Source organism: Haliaeetus albicilla, chromosome 7 (assembly GCF_947461875.1).
Source record: "Haliaeetus albicilla chromosome 7, bHalAlb1.1, whole genome shotgun sequence".
Taxonomy (NCBI): domain Eukaryota; kingdom Metazoa; phylum Chordata; class Aves; order Accipitriformes; family Accipitridae; genus Haliaeetus; species Haliaeetus albicilla.
Window position 1 is genome coordinate 9,065,550 of NC_091489.1, and position 19,518 is coordinate 9,085,067.

A 19,518-nucleotide genomic window follows, 5' to 3' on the forward strand; every position below is an offset into this window, starting at 1 on the left:
GGCCCTGCACTACAACACCAAGTACTTCCTGTAGGAAAAGGAATGAAGACTTAAATAGTAATCAGATCTTTTTATTCTTCTGGATCAACAAACACTAATACAAGCGTAGGAATAGTCACCTGTATCAATCTCTCTTTTCCAAGAAACTCAATGGAAAAACCCTTTAAGTTCAACCACTCTTTCTACATGGTGCCATTGTTTCTCCTTCTTAACTGTGGATTATGTGCCACACAGGACAGATGATGTTGTTGGCCAGAAATGCAACACATCCATGTTCTTTTGAGGAAAACAAACTTTTATCACCAGAAACACAAAAATGCTCCCAACAAAGTTAAGGAAGAGTAGCCATATGCCTGAGGTCAAAGCCAGGAAAAGAACTGGTCTGATTAGTTAGACATCTGAAGGGTGCCACGATAGAAAAGTGTGAAGGTATGTAGAGAGGAGCACTGAAAAGATAATTTGAAAAAAAGATTCTCCTCCCCAATCCACAGAAAACCATTATTTCTGTGCTTTTAAGTGCATTTTTTAACTTGTTTGGATTGGTAATACATGTTAATAATATTAATGCTTTAAAGGAATATAGACATGTTTACTGTTGAATTTCTATAATTACAACTCTCAAACTAAGACTTTTTTCTGAAATTATTTTTTTTTATCATAAGTACCAGGCTGATGTTCTAAAGACCTTTAAAGACAAAACTTCATTTTTCTACTTTTTACATAAGCTTCCCTTGAAATACAAGCTGCTTAGAGAAGTCACAAAGGAGTGATATTTACTGTTCTCATGCCAGTTAAGGTTCCCTGCTAATAAACTGGTTTAATTAAACAGGATTCTACTTTGGCACATCTGTGAAAGAAATTAAAGTAAAAAGCAAAGCTTATAAAAAACTAAACTGATATCAGAACAAAAAAAGAAGTGTTGGGTTTTTTTCCCCCTATGAGCTGCTAGAGCCACCTCCATCAGAAAGAGTTCACTGAATCTAGTAAGAGAAGCCATGCCTTAAACCACAGGTGCTTTTCATTAAATGATATTTAATCATACATTTAGTTTCCTTGGTTCCCCTCAACCTTAAATTTTGGCTGAAAGGGTGTGAGTCACATGAAGGAAACTGATTGAACAGAATAAAATGCAGCAAAAAATAAATAAAACCAGTACCTAGAGTATGTTGGGGATTATTTCTCAACTACATCATCATAAAAGTTGTCTTAGCAAAGATTTCTAAAGTTTCCAAATCAATTTGAGACTTTTAGTAAAAAAATCAATTCCTAGATTTCAAACCTAAACCAGTGATCATTACTATCATATCCACACAATCATGCATCTTAAAGTTCCTAAAAGTAACCTAGGCTAGGAATTTTAGAAGAGCCTGTATGCCTCAGAGGTACAAAGTACTATGAATTTTAATGGGATCTAGTTACTGGACTCACTTAGGATCTTTTAAAAAAATCCCACCTACAGTAAGTAGTGAAAGAAAGTATTATTTAGTGATGATTAACATTTATATGTTGGGACTGTTACAAACAGATTACTTCTAACAGCTGCAAAATATATAGAATGTAGAGCATGGCATAGTAAGAATAAATTACACTATTTATCAGCTTTAGTGTCTTACACGCTTCACTTTATTTTCCAAGTACTACAATAGGATGTACACAGGAACAAGAGATGACATTTTCTCAAATGGTACTGTTAAGAGTCCCTTTAAGGCTGCCCAGTTGAGCGTGATTCCTGGGTGACTCTGCAGAACTGCTAATCTTCCTATTTACTTTCCTAAGGAAGACAAGACATATCATTTAATACCTGGTTCACTAAAGCCTTAAAGCACAAAGGCTACATAGCTGGATATATATAGTTTTAAAAGTTCCTCCACAAAAATATTTCAGTAATACGTAGAATTTACATGAAGACTTATGCAACAAAACAATTTCTAAGATAATTTTAAACTAATTCTAAGCTGAAATCAATGAAACTATTTCGTATTAGCACAACTTTCTGCACGAACACCAACAACACTTCAGAGTTTCCCCCACAATCTCCAATCTTATAGGATAACATAAACTTTGCTCGTCCTTCTGTTTTCAGGACCACCTGCAAAACTACAGATTGCTACAAAAGAATTAAGTGTTCCAGTAATGACCTTTCATATTATTTTTTTTAAGTAAACATTTACCCCTCAGAGTATTTTACAAATCAGTAAGGAGCTATCACCACACTTTTACAGATGAGGAAGTTAACATTTATTTAAAGAGTATCTTTGCTAGCATAGGGGAAAACAAGTGTCTCTATGACCAGAGGAATTTTTAAAGCCTGGGTTTTTTCATGTGTATCTTTCTTGAATCTGATTGACCTTTGGATCTTCACAAGTAACAGATTTCCCTGAAGCTTTTCTCACTGGTGACTAATAAAGCATCTCTTTGCAGAGTTCTCCACCATCCACTAAGACAGAAGCTCATACTGCAAGGATCACTAAAGGAGTCCCTCTCTACAGCCCGACCTTCTTTGGAAATCAATCAGTTATTTCCAGAATGACTACTGAAAGGCAAATACAGGCCTTGCTTTGCAGGCTTAAGAAAAAACAGTATTCTTCTCAACACTACAGCAATAGTCTATCTGTTCCAAATGACGAGAAATACCATTAACTGAAAAATCAGATTAGCACATTATTACCATATGTACCATAGTGGGTTAAAAATGTGGGGGGAATTCTGACATTCCTCTTAGCTCCCTTTGCCTTTCATAATTTATCTTTCAAGGCAAAACAAGTGGTTATACTCTCTCAGACAGCTTTCCTGCACAATATGACATGAAGATTTTATTATTCAACACGTCTGTTCATAGCACTGATTTTGATTATAAATTCTAACAAACTAGGCAAGCAAGCTCTCATTTAAAAACTTTGAAACTTTTCTTTAAGACCCTGGCAGCTGTAGGTCTACTCATTAAAAACTAAAACCTCAGACCAGCTGATACAGAAAAATAAGGCCACTGGCTGCCTAACATAGCCAAAAGGCTTAGCAAAGAACTAGAATTGCCTACTTGTGTAACTTCTACCACTACAGCATTCAAGCACCCATGAGTACATACGACAAATCTCTAATCCTAGTTTCATTTCACCTTTCTAGAAGTATCATTTGCTTGCATTAGTACAACTGTATCGGTATAGTTACTATGGTTCCCAAGAAAACTAGACCAGTCAAAGTTTAAATTCTGTTTTCAAACTAGGACACATAAGCTAGAGAGTGAGGAAATCCCCAAAAAGCTACTTCTAAGATGAGAGCATAGTGGTGCATGCAATTACAGGACTGAAAATTAGTTTTCATCAAAATTACTAAAAATGATCTTAAGACAGCCAACTCCATATGGTGGCTTTGGAGGTTTGAGTTTTTCAGTCTCATGAAAAAGGACTTGCAATGTAAGATTTAAAAAACTGTAGAAAAGTATCAAAGGCTGGATTCATTTATTTATAAACAAAGCAACTGAAATTCTTAGTATCTACAGCTGTGTTTGGTCAAAAAGAAACCTTCACATCTTCCAAGCCACTTAATAAGAGGCTGCAATATCAAAGGATTGGATATAGTGTTAGAGACCCCCGACTTCACTTTCCAATACAAGACTATGTACACAGATACTGTGGAAACATTAAAAATTAGCTAGTAATGGTAATACTGAAGGTGTAGACGCTAGTTCTGTTTTCATTAAGTTATCCCTATTAATAAAGTATGTTTGAATATAAGGCAGAGCTTTTAAAATACTTAAAATACGTAAGATACAAGAAAAAAAATAAAAAACCATACCATTTCCAACAACACACACAAAAAATGTACTACTTGATGAAGTCTTAAATGCTTCTCATTAATAAATGTGTTCCAAGCAAAGCAACTTTGCAGTAACATCTCATCTAATCTTTCACTTTCCAGGACAATTTACTAGTCTCCAGTTTAATTTAAAGTATGTTACGAATGGCCCACTCCAAATTGATGTAAGCTATTTAAAATAGTTAGCTCCAATCTCTTCTATCATCCTCACCTATGTTTCTCCTGATAACAGGGTCCGGAACATTCCCATACTAAAACCTTAGCCTATAAACATCTTATAAAAGAAAGAGAAATCTTATTAGTCCTCCACTAGAAGCTCAAGCATTTCTGTACTGTTTAAAAAAAAAAACAAACACAAAAACACACTTCAGTTTTCTATTGAATAGTAGGTGAAAAACCCTGGGCACTTTTCCAAAGGTTAGAATTTTCTGTGTTCTGATGTCAAAATAGCATAGTGTAGAGCAACTTGATGACTATAAATCATCAGACAGCATTAAACCACAGATGTTTGTATGACAAGCTTTATTTATGTATAATTAGAAATCTAGATTTCAAAACTAACACTGGCAATAAAAAAATGCTTTAAATAGCTGGAAAAGGGAAATGTTTACCGGTTACTTTACTATAACTTCACACAAAAATCTTTGCAATTGCTAAGATCCCTCCAGAAACCACTGCCAAGACAATTTCTACATGAAGTGATCTGACTTCCTTAATGTAGTCCGGTTAATATTTAGTATAAAAATGTGTTAAAAGTGCAGGACAACAAATTTCTCCTCTTTATACTATGTCTCCCCATGAATTACAATTCTATAATTAACATTTCTTCCACTTACATATAAGGCTGTGATTTCAAAAAAGAAAACCAACCAACCAAACAATAAACAACTGTAACTAGAAATGAAGGATAAGGAAAATAATGCATGGGTAATTTGTTGGAGTTTTCTCATCATCTTTATCAAAATGGACAGACAAGGAGAATCATAGCTTCATCATCTACTTCTTGCATAAGGGGAGAAATATTTTAACAAGATTTTATATAAAGATCCCAGCTTGCATGTTCTGCTCCAGGGCCATTAGTAGGAAAAGAACAAAGATATGGAAGAAAGAAAGAAGAAGAAAAAAAAAACCCAGGCAAAATAAGACTAAAGAAAGCACTCAAAAAATAGCCAAGAATAGAGGAAGCAAGTTTAAAAAATGGGATGAAGAATGAAAAAAAGTTACAGATACCACAAAATGAATTACCAGAATAGGTCAATGTCATTTTTTCTTCCACAACTACCAAAACCAAATAGATTAAGCACATTTCTGGAAGACAGACAAAACCCATGTAGAACCTAATGAGAGCTCCTAATCAATGCATAATCCTGCTTTGGAAGGGCATGTGCCTTCTGAGTTTCAGGCAACAGAGCTTCTTTGTTTCTCTTTGAGAAAAGACTATTTTGTAACTTTCCCAAGGTCTTTTTCAGAAATTACCATTTCTCAAGTTACACATTTGTAACACTTTAAATAAATGAATACAGAGGATGATGGTATACACCTCAAATATTTTGGATAAGACGGAAGAGGGGCAAAGAGAGATGGTATTCAACAGTAACTGCACATAGAACTGATTTCCCTGGATTCTAGAAGCCATCAAAGATGCCCAGAAGAAGATTCAGAGTAACAGCTGGATTAAGGTGCTTAGAAATAAATAACTGTTGAAGAAGCTTCTTTCTCCCATTAGTATAAAGAAAGCCTAGGGAGAACAAGAATCAGTATGAACTGCTACCTAAGTTATAAGCTAATAAAACTGGAAACATTTACATAATTATATCTGATCATGACTACCTGTCCAAATTTGTAAAACAATAAACTGAAATATGTGAGGGCACAGATCATCATAAATATGTATTTATCCTTTAATTATTTGCTAACTTTTTGAAAATGGAAAGTTGAAAACGAATTTATAATCCTAATATAAAAGAGCACATTTTATATCCCCTTCTCATGAACAATCTTCTGATGAATAATACTAGTTTTCTCCTTAGTACTATAAAGATCATTTCAGGAGAGTTGAGGAATTTAACAGAGTTTAAACAAGGTTTAATTCAATTAAACTGTGAATCTCCTACGTATCTTGTAGTAAATATGGTCTCAAAAAGTCATTTCCATCAACAGACATTATTTTGGTGCTAAGGAGCCACTGGTCTACAGAGTTTCCACCACAGTACACAATGACGGAGAGAGCTGCTGCACACTTGCAGCTGACCTGAAATTAATTTTGTTAATAGACACTACTAGTGTTAAGCTCAAAAATTTAACACTGCAGTAGCATATCAAGTACAATATTTAAACACTTCTTATGTGAACTGTTCTAAGAGATTCTCATCCTCATTTTTAAAACTCAGACTTCCATTACAGTAAGAACTTTCAGCAGAATAAGACCGTTAAAATGCATACTAGAATTTACTTAAGGACTGTTCAATGTAACTAATTCTTTATTCAACTTGTGAATAAGCTACTGAAATGACCAGTACTAGACATACGGGACAGTGGAAAACAGAAGAGGAAAACCTACATACTAGTAAGCTTTCCTCTTTTGTTTTCCACTGTCATATTCTGCTACACTGAGTTTCTGATTATTTTGTTCTCATCCTATCTGCAGGTGAACATACTCACTCACAGTTCTACAGAAGTTTAAGTTTATTTAAGTGTGGTCTGCTGCAATCCCATTTTTCCCTGGCTGCGTGTTCTCATTCCATCACTTCTGTCAGTGCTAAAACAAAACTGACTCCATGGCAAGTCAGCTAATCCAAGGTTAAGCTCTCCACCAAATGGACTTGCTACACGGTCAGATGAAGGCCAATACTCTGATGCAAAACAGGAAGCAGGAACAGCAAATCATGAAGGAATGGCAGGACTGCAGCAGCCCTTGGTTCATACTGTCATGGAAACATTAAGTCTGCTTCACACTACTAAAAATAACACGCTATCACCTCTCCTCCACATCAGAAAGTTTACCCACGTGTTATCTAGCAGTCACTCCCAAGAAGTCTGGCTGCTTCATTACCCTACCTACAGAGATTCCCTGCTGATCATTTATATGATGTGCACTGTGAGACAATTGCATCAGAACTGACAAAACAGATGTAACGCAGGAATTGCCTAAAAAGCTTTTAAGGACAGCAGTGTCCTTTTTCTGCTGCTGCATTACTTATTCATTTCATAACTTTAATTGAATAAGCAGCAAACAATGGATTGCACAGCATGACCAACATTTCAACAGGGAGACTATAGAAGGCAGCACCATATTCTCACTTGTGAAAGCAAAAATGTAAAACCAGCACACCAAGCAGGAGTGAATTAGAGAGAGCTATTCAGGGAAGTCAAACTTGCATGCAGAATTTATTGTGGCTTTTTAGATGGCTAAAACAAATGAAATCTTCTCCTAATATCTTTCAAATTTCAAGCTTTTGCTAGTCTTAGCTACAGGGCAACATATTATGTACAGCATTACTACAATACCCACTTTTTTTTTTTTGCTAAAGCATGATCAAAAATTCTTAAATTAAAATTCCTTCTACTGTATCAGGTTTTTGCTATGGAATTCACAGCACACAAAGTTCTCAGAGTAAAAATGAAGACATCCTTCCGTTTATTTTAAGAAGTTGAAAAAAAACCACAATGGAAATTTACAACTAAACTTACAAGGAAGGTATTAGAAATTTAATTTAATTAATGAAGAGGCCCCACCTCATCACACTTGCTGAAGGCAGTCTTTGGGCAAGAAATGCTTTTAATTTATCCAACTGAAAAATTAAACATTCTGCCAATACTACTGCCCCTTCATTATATTCCCTCCTGTTACATAAAGAAAATGCGTTATATATAGAAATGACTAACACCAGAAATTCCATCAAAATAACATCGCTAGTAACAGGGAGTAAACACAAGGAGAACAGTTAGTGAGTACTTGCATACCAAGCATCACAATAAAGAACGTTCCAATTTGTAAAAATCACGAAGCATACAGCACATTAAACTGGATGGAACACTAGAATGTCATTTTCTGCTCCTGTTTTGATAAGGAGTACAGCAAACATTTGGAAGAAGAAAGTCTGTGAGTAAAATCCTTGCACGTTAGCTGGACTACCATGGAAAAGACTCCCTTCTTTAGCAAAGCAAGCCATTCAGTGTAACCACAAAATGCTTGTACTGTGTTTTGCTAACATCTCTTCACAATTTAAAGCAACAGATACCGAAGAAGAGATTGTATCCCATTTAACAGAGGTATTTTTGCTTAACCATTGGGTCACGTACATTTGTTGTGCCTGTCTGCATTACACCTTCATACAAAGCTTTACCGGTATTTTTGTTGGCATACTATGTTTCAAGACACTGAACATAAAGAAGAGTATCATGCTCCATGACGCTTACAGTGATTAGTTTGTTATTTGATTCTTTTATTGAATGATTTTTTTCTTCATAGCAAAAAGATGGCTAACATTATCTCCAAGGTGAAAATCAAATCCTACTTCCCCAGATTTCCTTCTACTATTTATTCTTAATTCCTCTGCCTTCTACTATACAGAATATAATAACTCTTTGTTTTATAAACAGTGAATGTTATCTGTTACAATCTTCTGACACAAAAAGAATAATTCTTAAGGTTTTTCCCAGTTCCATCTTTTGTCACAGCTGATACTGAAGGCAGCCATCATCAGCACAGGTTTTCCCTATTTTCTCTGTGATCTCAAATTCAGTCGCAACTTGGTGAGGCTGTTTTTATTGCACTACAAATAAAACAAAATACAAGATCTTACAGTGTTAAGTTGCTTATTTTCCTCTGAAAACAGCCAGTATTTCTTATCATACTGCCCTGGTTAACGCATCTTCTAAGCATTCTGTTTGCTGCTCCTACTTTTACCTTACTTTTTTTCTGGTAGTGCCTTGCACTTAACCTTACCAACCCCTCAGGCCAAAGTAAATTCACCGAATAGTAAAACCTTAACTCAAGAAGATTCAATCAATCACTTTCAGCAACTGCATCAGCCTCTTGGGCAATTTTCAGGTATTTCCACAGTTGTTCTCACTCTGATTTTTACTACTCTATTATTCGTTAAGCATAGCTATTTTCTCTCTTGTTGTTTATGAAAGTGTTTAGAGGTGAGAGTGTACGCTTTGCTTCCTTTATTTCACAGTTTCACTAATTCAGACTTATTCAGCCTTATGAACAGCTTGCTGGAAACAAGACCACAGCTATAGCAGCAACTATGATATGGTTAAAGGACAGTAACATCAGTTAATCCAGCACTCTTCAGGCCAGTTTGGTATTTCTGCTTCAACATTTGAAGCTTTGTAGCTCTGCAAAGTTGGTTTTGTTTTGATTTTTTTTTTAATTTGACCTGAAGACTAGCAAAATTTATTTCTAACTTCAGCTCCTCCATACAGTAAGAATTACCCAAACTTTCCTCTATTACTAAATGGTTTATTAGGTTTGGTAATTTGGACTCTCTATGAATTTATGTTATAGATCATCTTGGTGTGGAAACTGCCTTCTAGTAACACCTCTGTTTTGCATCCTTTCCTTACTCCATTTTTAAATTCCTCAACTACAACACTGAAACATCTACTACTAAACAGGATTAAAAGCTTAGGAACACTATCGAAGACTGATGATAATTGTTGTCCAATGCATAAAGCTGCTACCAAATAAAAAAAAAAGACCATTATAAAATTGGTTGTTTGACTATCATCTACTTTAAGTCATAATTAATGGTATCCCATATTAAGGAATAATTATCTTATCTCTTACATAGCATGGTTTTATTTGTGTTTGAATTACCTTAAAAAAAATCATTGTCATTGATATTCATCTACTCTAAGGATTTTGACATTATGAAATCAATATTGCTACAGTATTTATTTTAATTAAGCTCAATGATTCTTTTTGTTTAAATAATGATACTTTCCCCCATACCATACAGCTAAATTTAAAGATATTCAAGACTGAAAAGTCTAAAATCACTATTACAGGCAAGAGCCGAATGTCCAAACAAAATTAAACAATCTACTGAAACATTATTTCCTACCCATCGCAATCTTAAAATTCCATTATTGCAGTGGCAAATGATATACACAGCTTGACAGGGAGCATCACTGACTAATATCACGTTGCAGTTGTCTTCAGACAAGACGAAAGCAGCAACCAAGTAAAACTACAGCTGCCCTGACGCAGGTAGAGCAATAAAAAAAATCTGAAAAACACCGACTCCAAAACAAATTAGAAGAGTTAAGTAGAAGCCAGAAATACGATCTTTTCCTCAGAGAGGAAGAACGTGGAGTTCAAAGGAAAAAGGGCTAAAAAGTATTTGCCTGAAATTTGAATTCTGTTGTATGTGCCCTATTCTATATAAAGACAGTTAGTATAAAGGTGAATTAGTAATTAAAGAGACCTGGACATCTGTGTAATAGGAGTATCTAGAAAACACATTCAGCTAGAAGAGTTTATTCAACACTTCTTAGAACATGTCAAAGCCTTACATATTTCTAGCAGAGGAATTCAGCCCTACTGTCCAGGACCTCAAAGAATAATTCCAAAGCCTTAACGACACTGTAACTTGTTATGCTATAGTTAATTACTACATACATCCCCTTACACAGGCTCTGAATTTTTTCTTACGTTCTGACCAGTATCTCACTGAACTATGGGAAGTGGAAAAGAATTAGTGCTACAGAACTTGAAGTACAGCCGAAATAAAAAAAAAAGTTTTGCATCAAAGAAATATAAATGAAATACAAAATAATAATAATTAAAAAAAAAAGTTTTGTCCTTTCTCCTTAGGGGAAAAAAAAAAAAAGGCTTGTTCAGCCAGTCTGCCTCAAGTTTTCCTTTTCATTTCTAAAGATAAACTGTTTGACTATACCACTATCTTGGTAAAAATCCAAGACCAAGTAGAAAAGGAAATTAATAATTCACATCCACAAGGAAAAAAAATCACTAGTGATCCAGATCCATAAAGATGAGAAGAAACAGATTTTACTACTGAAATAGTCTCTGTTCACCCAAGTACCTTCAAATGGAAATCCATTTTAGAAATGTGCCTATTTGTGTGCTACTGCTATAAAATTTAATTAGGCTTTTTAATACCTTGAGTATAAAAATAACTGATTATTCCAAGAAATTAGTAACTCATTCCCATCTCTAACACTAGCTTGCTTTTCTGAAGTGTATCTCAGAAAACCAAAGCATTGTCACTATATGGCAAGAATGAGACTGAATCTTCTCTCCTACACAAACTCAAATTTTATTCAAGTTGGATGGAGATAAAACAGAAATACATTAATATCTTTTTATCAATTTTAATCCTCTGACATTTATTTGGAAAACAGTAATAGTTGCAGGTATTCTACCACGTGAACGGGAATTTCCAATTTTCCATTCATACATTTTAGAGCATCTTTGGAAACTTGCAACATCCACAATTTCCCCCATCCTATTATAATTAGCTAGGATTTCTTCTTCTCCTCATACTTACTCTGATAATTGAAAGGTTTATGGCTTTCTTCATAGAAGTTTTCAATTCACATCTTTTAACCCTAATTTTTCAACTCTCAAACTGCCTGAAACCATAATTTGATTAAACAACCATTTTTTATACTAATTGAACAGATGCAATAGGTATTGCAAAAAAAAAGTTCACCTATATACTAATTCATTAGTATGTACTACACATGCCTGTTTCAACGAGGCATAATTTTCAGAAATGAGAGCCAATAGACCTTTAACTCCTGCACATGTAATAAGCACCCCCCAAATCTCTTATGCCTACCCATAATATATAAAGATGTTAATGAAATGAACTGACAAAGTGTTTTTCAAGTGATGCTATATTTGGACAATAGTTAGCCCTGTGTTGTTGGTTGTTTTTCTAAAGGGGAAAAAAAAAAATCTGTAATCAGGATTATAGAGCTCCCCCAACTGATTAAGTTACTAAATGAGGCAGAAGATTTTCAAGACAAAGAGCTGGCTGACACTATCACAATGAAAAACTACTAATGTATTCATTTTTTTTGGCGGCACAAAACACACCCAGCCACCAGCTCCAGAAACCCAAGCGTAACAAACATACACAGAGTATACACCTTAGTACTTCAGACATAACGAGTGTTTGTGACCTATCAGGTCATCTTGAACATGACCCTTCAATCATATTACTCAGGAATAAGAGGGAGATAAAAGAACCAACAGATGTTTGACAAAATTAATTCTCTATCACACAGAAATGAGTTGTGTGTTTTTTAATCTATTTGCTGCATAGTAGTTAGAGAATGAACAGAAGGGTTTCAAGTTCTGCCCATATAAAAAGTCTTTTTCTTATTACCATTTCTAATCATGACTATAAACTCAATCCTAATGTGCTCAAGATCTCTTTAGTAAATTAGTAAATTCTGAAGATCTACTTTCTACAGTTTTCTTCTGCTTTCAGAGATTGACAATGTGCAATGCAAAGAGGTCTAAATCACATTTTTTTCATACTTCTTGCTTAATATTCTACCATATTTTGTTAATTCAAAAATTAAATCTATCTCCTTATCTTTGGTAAGTTTTAAAAACACATTTTGAATAAAATGTGCTTATGCAGCTTGTGTCACCACAAGTTTCTGCATGGCCAGCATCTGTTAGCATTCACTAAGCACCCAAAATCACTAGGCCATTTCAATACCACCTACTACTTTCATTCACAAGATAATCTCAATTTTTCCCCCACTGACAAAGATACAATTTATTTTTATCATTTTATAATGGCACAAATATGGTGGTAAAAATCAGCACAAGATGCAAGTTAATGGCATGGGATGCTCTATACAGCCATGCTGAGTCACCCTGCTTTAAGTGAGAAGAGAAGATCTAAGAGAAGGGCTCTCACAGGGTAATTCTGGTCCCTGCAAAAGGCTTTAAGTCATCTGGGCAGAAGGCAGTTTATATTATCAGGAAATGAGAAAGACAACCCATTTTCCAGTTTCACTATGTTTGTTTCTCCCCAGTATACTGACAGCAAAGTTTTTTGATACTGTGTTCCTGAAGGGTTTTGTTCTTTTTGGAAGGTGTTTAATGTGATGATCTAAGAAAACATGCTGCCTTTTCTTAAAGTATCAGAATCATCTCAAAGCAAAACATATAAGCGTGTCATATTTCCCCAGCCTTAAAGTGAAGCATCCTTATACTGAAAAAAGGTGCGAAAGCTAGCGTTTGTAACAGTTCAGCACTACCTTTTAAAGGTGGTAAGAATTTCCTGCATCTATATCTAAACCAGGCCAAAAAACCCCAAACCCATCTCTTAAAAATATTATTCTATTCTGAGGAATAATTCAATCTGGGATGAGACATTTTAAAGATCACTAGAGTACTACAAAATAGTATCTAAACTTCATTTTAGTATGCCGCTCTGCAGGCTTACTCTTACTGCTGCAGTATTAATTGTATTTCAGAAGTAACTTCTAGAAATAGAAATCGAAGACTTGCATACAAATACTTACTGCAGGTATCAGTAACTTTTTTACTTCTTCAACAGCCCTCTTCAGTTTTATTTCTGCTCTGTTCTGAGCATCCTCCACAGTGATAAGTACATGTAAATCTTCATTCAGGTGTTCCCAGTTGGGCTTGCCTCGGTTCTGTTCTTCCTAAAAAAAAAAATTAAAACACAGAAGCTATGAAGCACTGTTACATTCTGTATAAAACAACCACATAAACAGTAGACAAACTCAATTCTGCGAATGGCACAAAAGGTACTTTCAGCAAGATGGGAGAAGACTTCTTCATACTGTGGAGACTGTTTTGGTTTATGTGCTTAGATAACAAGAACTTAGGCTTCAAAAAAGCTTTTGGGGAATTTTGTTTGTGTTTTGGAACTTCATACTTTTTTTTTTTACTGCAAACCAAATGTAATTTCTTAAGAGCACCTTTCCCAACCAAACAACGGAACAAGAACAAGAAGTACTACAAACACAGTATTGCTTTCGATATCCTTTGGAGCCTTTCAAGGGTTAAACAGATAAAACATACTGGCAATTAAGCAACCTAATATTTTCAAGAAAAGTGAAACAGACACCATACATAGAAACTCCATCTGAATCACTCCAAAGGACAATAAAGAGAGCAATTCTTCAGTGTTAAAAATCGCTTTTAAATACTTATGAAGAAAAGGTTCAAGAATCAAACATCACAAAAAGAATAGAAGTTGCAATTTTCAAAGCAGAGCTACATGTACTGGATGAAGGGCAGAGAGGAGGAGATGACAAGGCTTTAATACTGAAGTCACAGAAGAGCATGTAACAAGACTGTCACCATTACACAATTACTCTGTGACATCAATGGCATTAATACTCTCAAAGATAAATCTTAGTAATGTTTTCAGAAAGAGAAGGCATGCTAAACATTTTTTTAATGTAAACATTTTTAAACAACAGATATCAGGAAATTTAAGTAACACATTCAAGTATCCAGTCTTTCAATAAATAAGATAATGAACACAACACAGAAGAAACTTTCCAACTCTGTTTTTATCAAACAGCAAATAAAGCTAGCTAAATTTCCCAGAAACATAATTTAAATTTGACAATATTTAAAATTTAATAAAATTAGTAAAAAAAATTGGGGGGGTGTCAAAACTTTAGTAAAGGAGAAACATTTATTATAACTTTTGAATCTAAATAAAGGCCCACATAAACAAAAAACATTTATTTAAAACTTAAAATCCTGTGCATAATAGAAGAGCCTCCTATTTGTAAGACAAATATTTGTGGCTTAACCACAATTCACATTTAAAAAGAATTAAGGCAAGCAGTTAATTGCAAATGTGCCTTTTCCCCCAAATTTCATTAAAATTCTTCCAAGAAATCAGACACGCAGAGGAAATGTTTGAAGATTTAATACCAACAAATACTTGCAGTACTTTATATGAATTTATACCTGAGGGAACACTGTTCCTTAGAATGTTCTATCCTTAATTCAGCTGTTTTAAGTCCAAATTATTTTGTGGAATAGACAACGATAAAAATGGGGGGGGGGGGGGGGGAACAGAATCATGAGATGTATGGAAAATTTATGTAAAAGAATCAGTACTTTGAAGGAAATTTCTTTTCACTATTCCTCATGTAACATGCACATATGTGCTACTCCATACTATCAGCTACAGTGATTTTTTTTTTTTTTTTAAATGTTATCTTAGCCAACTTTCTAAGCAACGGTGGCTGTGAAAATATCTCTGTGAATTTCAGAAGCTGAAAAAAGAAAGAGAGAAAAATAACCCTCATTTATAAAACAGAACCTGACACAAAGCGCAGCTGAGTTATAACATGTTCCCTGCTGTAATTTAATCTTTCAAAGAACTATCTACCACAAGGTATTTGCAGCTTATTTCACTCAATCATGATCAAAACACCACTATTACTATTTAAACAATTCAATTTATTATATTTTTTTTAATCCAAAGCAGGAGTGAGTTGTTTTCTTTTAAGACGGTGACAAGCTATATTAATATGAGGTAGCACAAGGTATTATGTCACAGGTATGATGAATGAGAGAAGGTTCCTAAACCAGCAGAGGGCAGAGCAAGAAACATGCAGCTACATCTTCTTGCACTGGGGGTGAGCTGGCACAACGCTGGCATGGGAAAGGTACTGGTTACTAACACATGAGGTGCATGATAAACCTTCACAACTATAGTACCACAGGAAAAAACAAAAAAGCAAGAGGGACAAATGACAAGGAAAGGTGTTCCCAAGTAACACAGCAAGTTCTGTTCCTAAAAGAGAAGGAACGTCTAAATGAAGTTTTAGCTACTATGCAATTAAATGGTGTGCTTGTACATAGTGTGGGCAAGCATAAAGGGGCCTCACTGCACTGCATCCATTTCTTCCATAATTAAAATAATACGGTGCAAAGTCTCAAAAACTTGGAAGATTTGGACACATTACCACCTGTTGGCAACAAAAACCAAAATGCACACTGTTATAGTGGATTTATGCCTGATTTGTAACTTTTAGAACATAGAATAATATTTTCTTTGCTACATAAAACAGCATAGCCTGCCTCTCTTATTCGGTATTTAAACATTTCAGATTAACATAATCTCAGCTATTAGTGCTTTACTTCAAAATTGTTCTGTTGCAGCCTGAGGATTTTTTTTGTTCAGTTAAAAAAAACCAAACCAAACCAAACAAAAAAAAAACCCAAAACCCAAACAACAGCTGCCCACAGGACAATAAACATATGATACTGTGTTATTTTTTTTTCCATAACCCCTAATTTACTTTTAGGTCGAACGTGTTGTGTGTAAGGTCAATAAACACATGTATTACTAGGGTCAGACCTCCCAGCACAAACAATCATACAAATACTTATCGGTAAGATAACTGAACTAGTATATGACTAGTTCTACATATGCTCTTCTATTGTCATGAAGTACGTTAATAAAAGTCCTGTTCTCATGGAGAGTACTATTTCTTAAGTCAAACTGTAAGACTGAAATAAAAGTTAAGAAGAATAGAAGTCCACACAATATGTTCTGAAAAAACATTTAGTTAAAAAAATAAGAGAACAGAGTTTGGAACGGGCTTCCAATTTCTTCTGTTCTACTTCAACGCACTGGGCCTTCGAAATCCTCCACTGCTTCCACTCTGTCCCACAAGGTTGCTTAGTGGGTTAACAGTTTTCCAAGAAACGTCTTCTGGTTTATTGAAAATGCTATTTCAACATTGTATCAATAGGTATGTTGGATTTTTTTTTTTTTAATTATTTTTTAACCAAAAGTGGGAAATTCAGATCTGCACTAGGTCATTCATTCAAACAAAAAGTCAGATGCAAAACATATGACAGGGCTAGGCTCATGGGAGGAGAGAGAACCTGCAACCTCTCGCAGTTAAGAGCTGCAATTTTTTATGCTACCTCATTTTCCTTTTAAATCCTGAAAGATTGGTTTGGAAAAACATATTTTCCCCCAAGTAAAATCTTTACTTAAATTAAACTAGTCCTCTGTGCAACAAGTCTTGAAAACATCTTTTCCCAACCCTGTCTTATTACAGAAAAGGCTGAACGGGTAAATTGAATATATCTGGAATTCAAGTTGGAAGGTATCTTTCTTAAGACTCATGAAATATAGTCCAAGACTTTAATGGTGGGTTAGGGTTTTCTTTTGAAACTGGGGAGAAAATGGTGAAAAGATGGGCAGGAGAGAATGACTACAACTTGCCCTGCTGCTTAACTTTGCAGAAAGAAACTACAAACTGGGGCTATCTTGAAATGAATTGCAGCTAAGACAAACCAAATTACTTCACAGAACCAGAGAATGGTTGAGGTGGGAAGGGACCCTGGACATCATCCAGTCCAACCCCCCTGCTCAGGGCAGGGTCAACTCAATCATGTTGCTGAGGGCCAGGATTTAAATATCTCCAAGGATGGAGTCTCCACTACCTCTCCAGACCACCTGTTCAGCGTTCACCCAGTGTTCACTCACAATAAAAAAAAGCTTTTTCTTATGTTTAAATGTAATCTCTCTTATTTCATTGTGCCCATTGCCTTTTATCCTTCAGTAGCAACTGTTGAGCAATTTGGCCTGGCTGCCAGGTCTATCTATAGAATAAGCAGTGAGCAGTAACAGAAATTGCCATGAGAGTTATCCTGGACCAAAAAAAAAAAGTTACCACAGCAGGAAGGGTATGCACATAGAAGAAAGAAACAGCACCAAGAAAACCAGAAAACCTGAATAAAAGACTTGGGGAAATGAAACTCAATTGCATATATTCAAAATTATATTACATACACAAGAAGTAATTTACAGCATGAAGTTTTCCTGCATCCCAGAGATTGTTTATGGAAGAATTATACAGGAAAAATGGAGGTAGTGAAGATGCAGGAAACTACACAGTAAAATGATTTATGCCACAACTGTGGGGAACAACAATATTAGAAAAGCTTAATTACAACCAAACTATCTTGTCTGCTAAATTAAAGAACATTAAGAGCAACATAACTGGCAGATGAAATTTCACTGTGCTCCTTGTTTGGCAGAAATTTCAGTATCCTTAAATATAGCCTAATTCTGTAAACAGATTTTGCTTTCATTCTGTTGCCTGTGCCTATACACTCATTATCCTCAGGGTACCTATACACAATAATGGACTTGAAGAAACTGCTCAGTATTTATCTTGCTATTAAGGTCAATGGATTGGGTAGTTTAAAAAAAAATAATCTTGCTTCAACTCCTCAAAATTTATTTGCACAAAAATAAAAGATAAAGTGACATAACTACAGAATTTTTTTTTCCTAATTATTTTTTGTTTTCTTGGGGAGGGATTTAGGAAGAAGCCAAAAAGCAGGCAGAGGGTGTAACTGACTTGCATCTATACAGCCAAGATTTAATACTAGAAAAGTTGTTCCATGAGGAGAAATACTGAAGTCCAGCTCCATGTTGATTTGTGTCCTGTGTTCTCCATACACCTCACCCTACCACAGTAATTCCAAGCCATGGTCTTAGACCTCCTGCATCCCAGTCCTTTAAAGCCACTTCTATTTACATCTCCATATCCCATCCCAAAGCTTCCTCCTTAATACCTCAACTATTGACTTAACAAGAAAGAGACAGCAGCTTACTAGCTTTCTATAAGGTATGCAAAGCAGATGACTGAAAACTCAGTACATCCCTTCCCTCGACTACAGATATTAAATTAGGCCTCTATCTAGCCAGTAATTTTCAAAAAACTTTAAACCCAAAGGAAAGAAGCACCTGTCAAAATTGACTAAAATTGTTCAAAAGATTCAAATAGTCGATGGGGAAAATATTTTCAAGAAAGCAAACCATATTTTATTTTCACAAAATATTTTCACAAAAAAATATTTCACAAAATATTTTATCAAGAACTTTAAAAAAAAAAATCTCAATCTTTATTTCTCACCACAAAGGCCTAAAGACCTTCACAGTATTGCTGACCGACTGAAAATAAGTTGATGAATTAAAAACTGGTGAAGTACAATCCAGTCACTTCCAGCTGTCAGAATGCCATTAAAGGAAAATGAAATAAACACTGAAAAGAAATACTTTCCTAATATCTCTTTATATGCAGGCAGGGATATATTAGATAGACAATAAAGAATGCATGCAATGTGGTAAGAGCAGAAGGAAGTTTTCCACGTGGCTTTTTTTTCAGAAAGCTATGCCCCATAGTATTTAGAAAAGTGCAACTCCCATCCTATGCACTTTTCCCACTCTACCTCGTACAATTTCTAGTAATGTTGGCCACTAGAAAATACAAATACAGCTCAGTACCAACAGCAGGGGCCTTTTAAAGAAATAAAGCCACTGGCTCAAGGAAGTGTTGAGAATGAACCTTAGTATCTGCACTCATCTTAAAGTGATAAGTTATTAAATGCTGTTTTCACTGACCTATTACGACAAACTGCTCTCCCTACTGAATGACAAAAAAACCCACAGAAAAGCTGAAGTAAAAGGGAGGAAGGTTTTCATATAATGTCAGATTGAATGCTATAATTAAAAGGCATCAGAACAGCTTTAGTCCTTTAAACCGTACAAAGGTTTAATTTAAGTACATTCTAAGAACTTTAATTAAAATTATCCTAAGATATAAGAAACAGTATAATCACTCATAACCACTTCTCCTGGTCAAATAGAGGAGCTAAGATGTGGAGAGAAGAAATTCAGC

General features: G+C 34.9%; 1 protein-coding gene across 9 annotated transcripts in view; it reads right to left on the reverse strand.

The window, feature by feature from the left end:
* Positions 1 to 19,518, reverse strand: part of QKI (QKI, KH domain containing RNA binding) — a 165,267-nt gene that overhangs the window by 40,929 nt on the left and 104,820 nt on the right. For all 9 annotated transcript variants that reach the window (XR_011325362.1, XR_011325364.1, XR_011325363.1 and 6 more), the window contains one exon: positions 13,339 to 13,482. Coding sequence is in view for 6 of the 9 variants with exons in the window: in XM_069786886.1 (XP_069642987.1) it covers positions 13,339 to 13,482 (144 nt within the window). In the remaining 3 variants the exon portion in view is untranslated. The remainder of the gene's footprint in view (positions 1 to 13,338; positions 13,483 to 19,518) is intronic.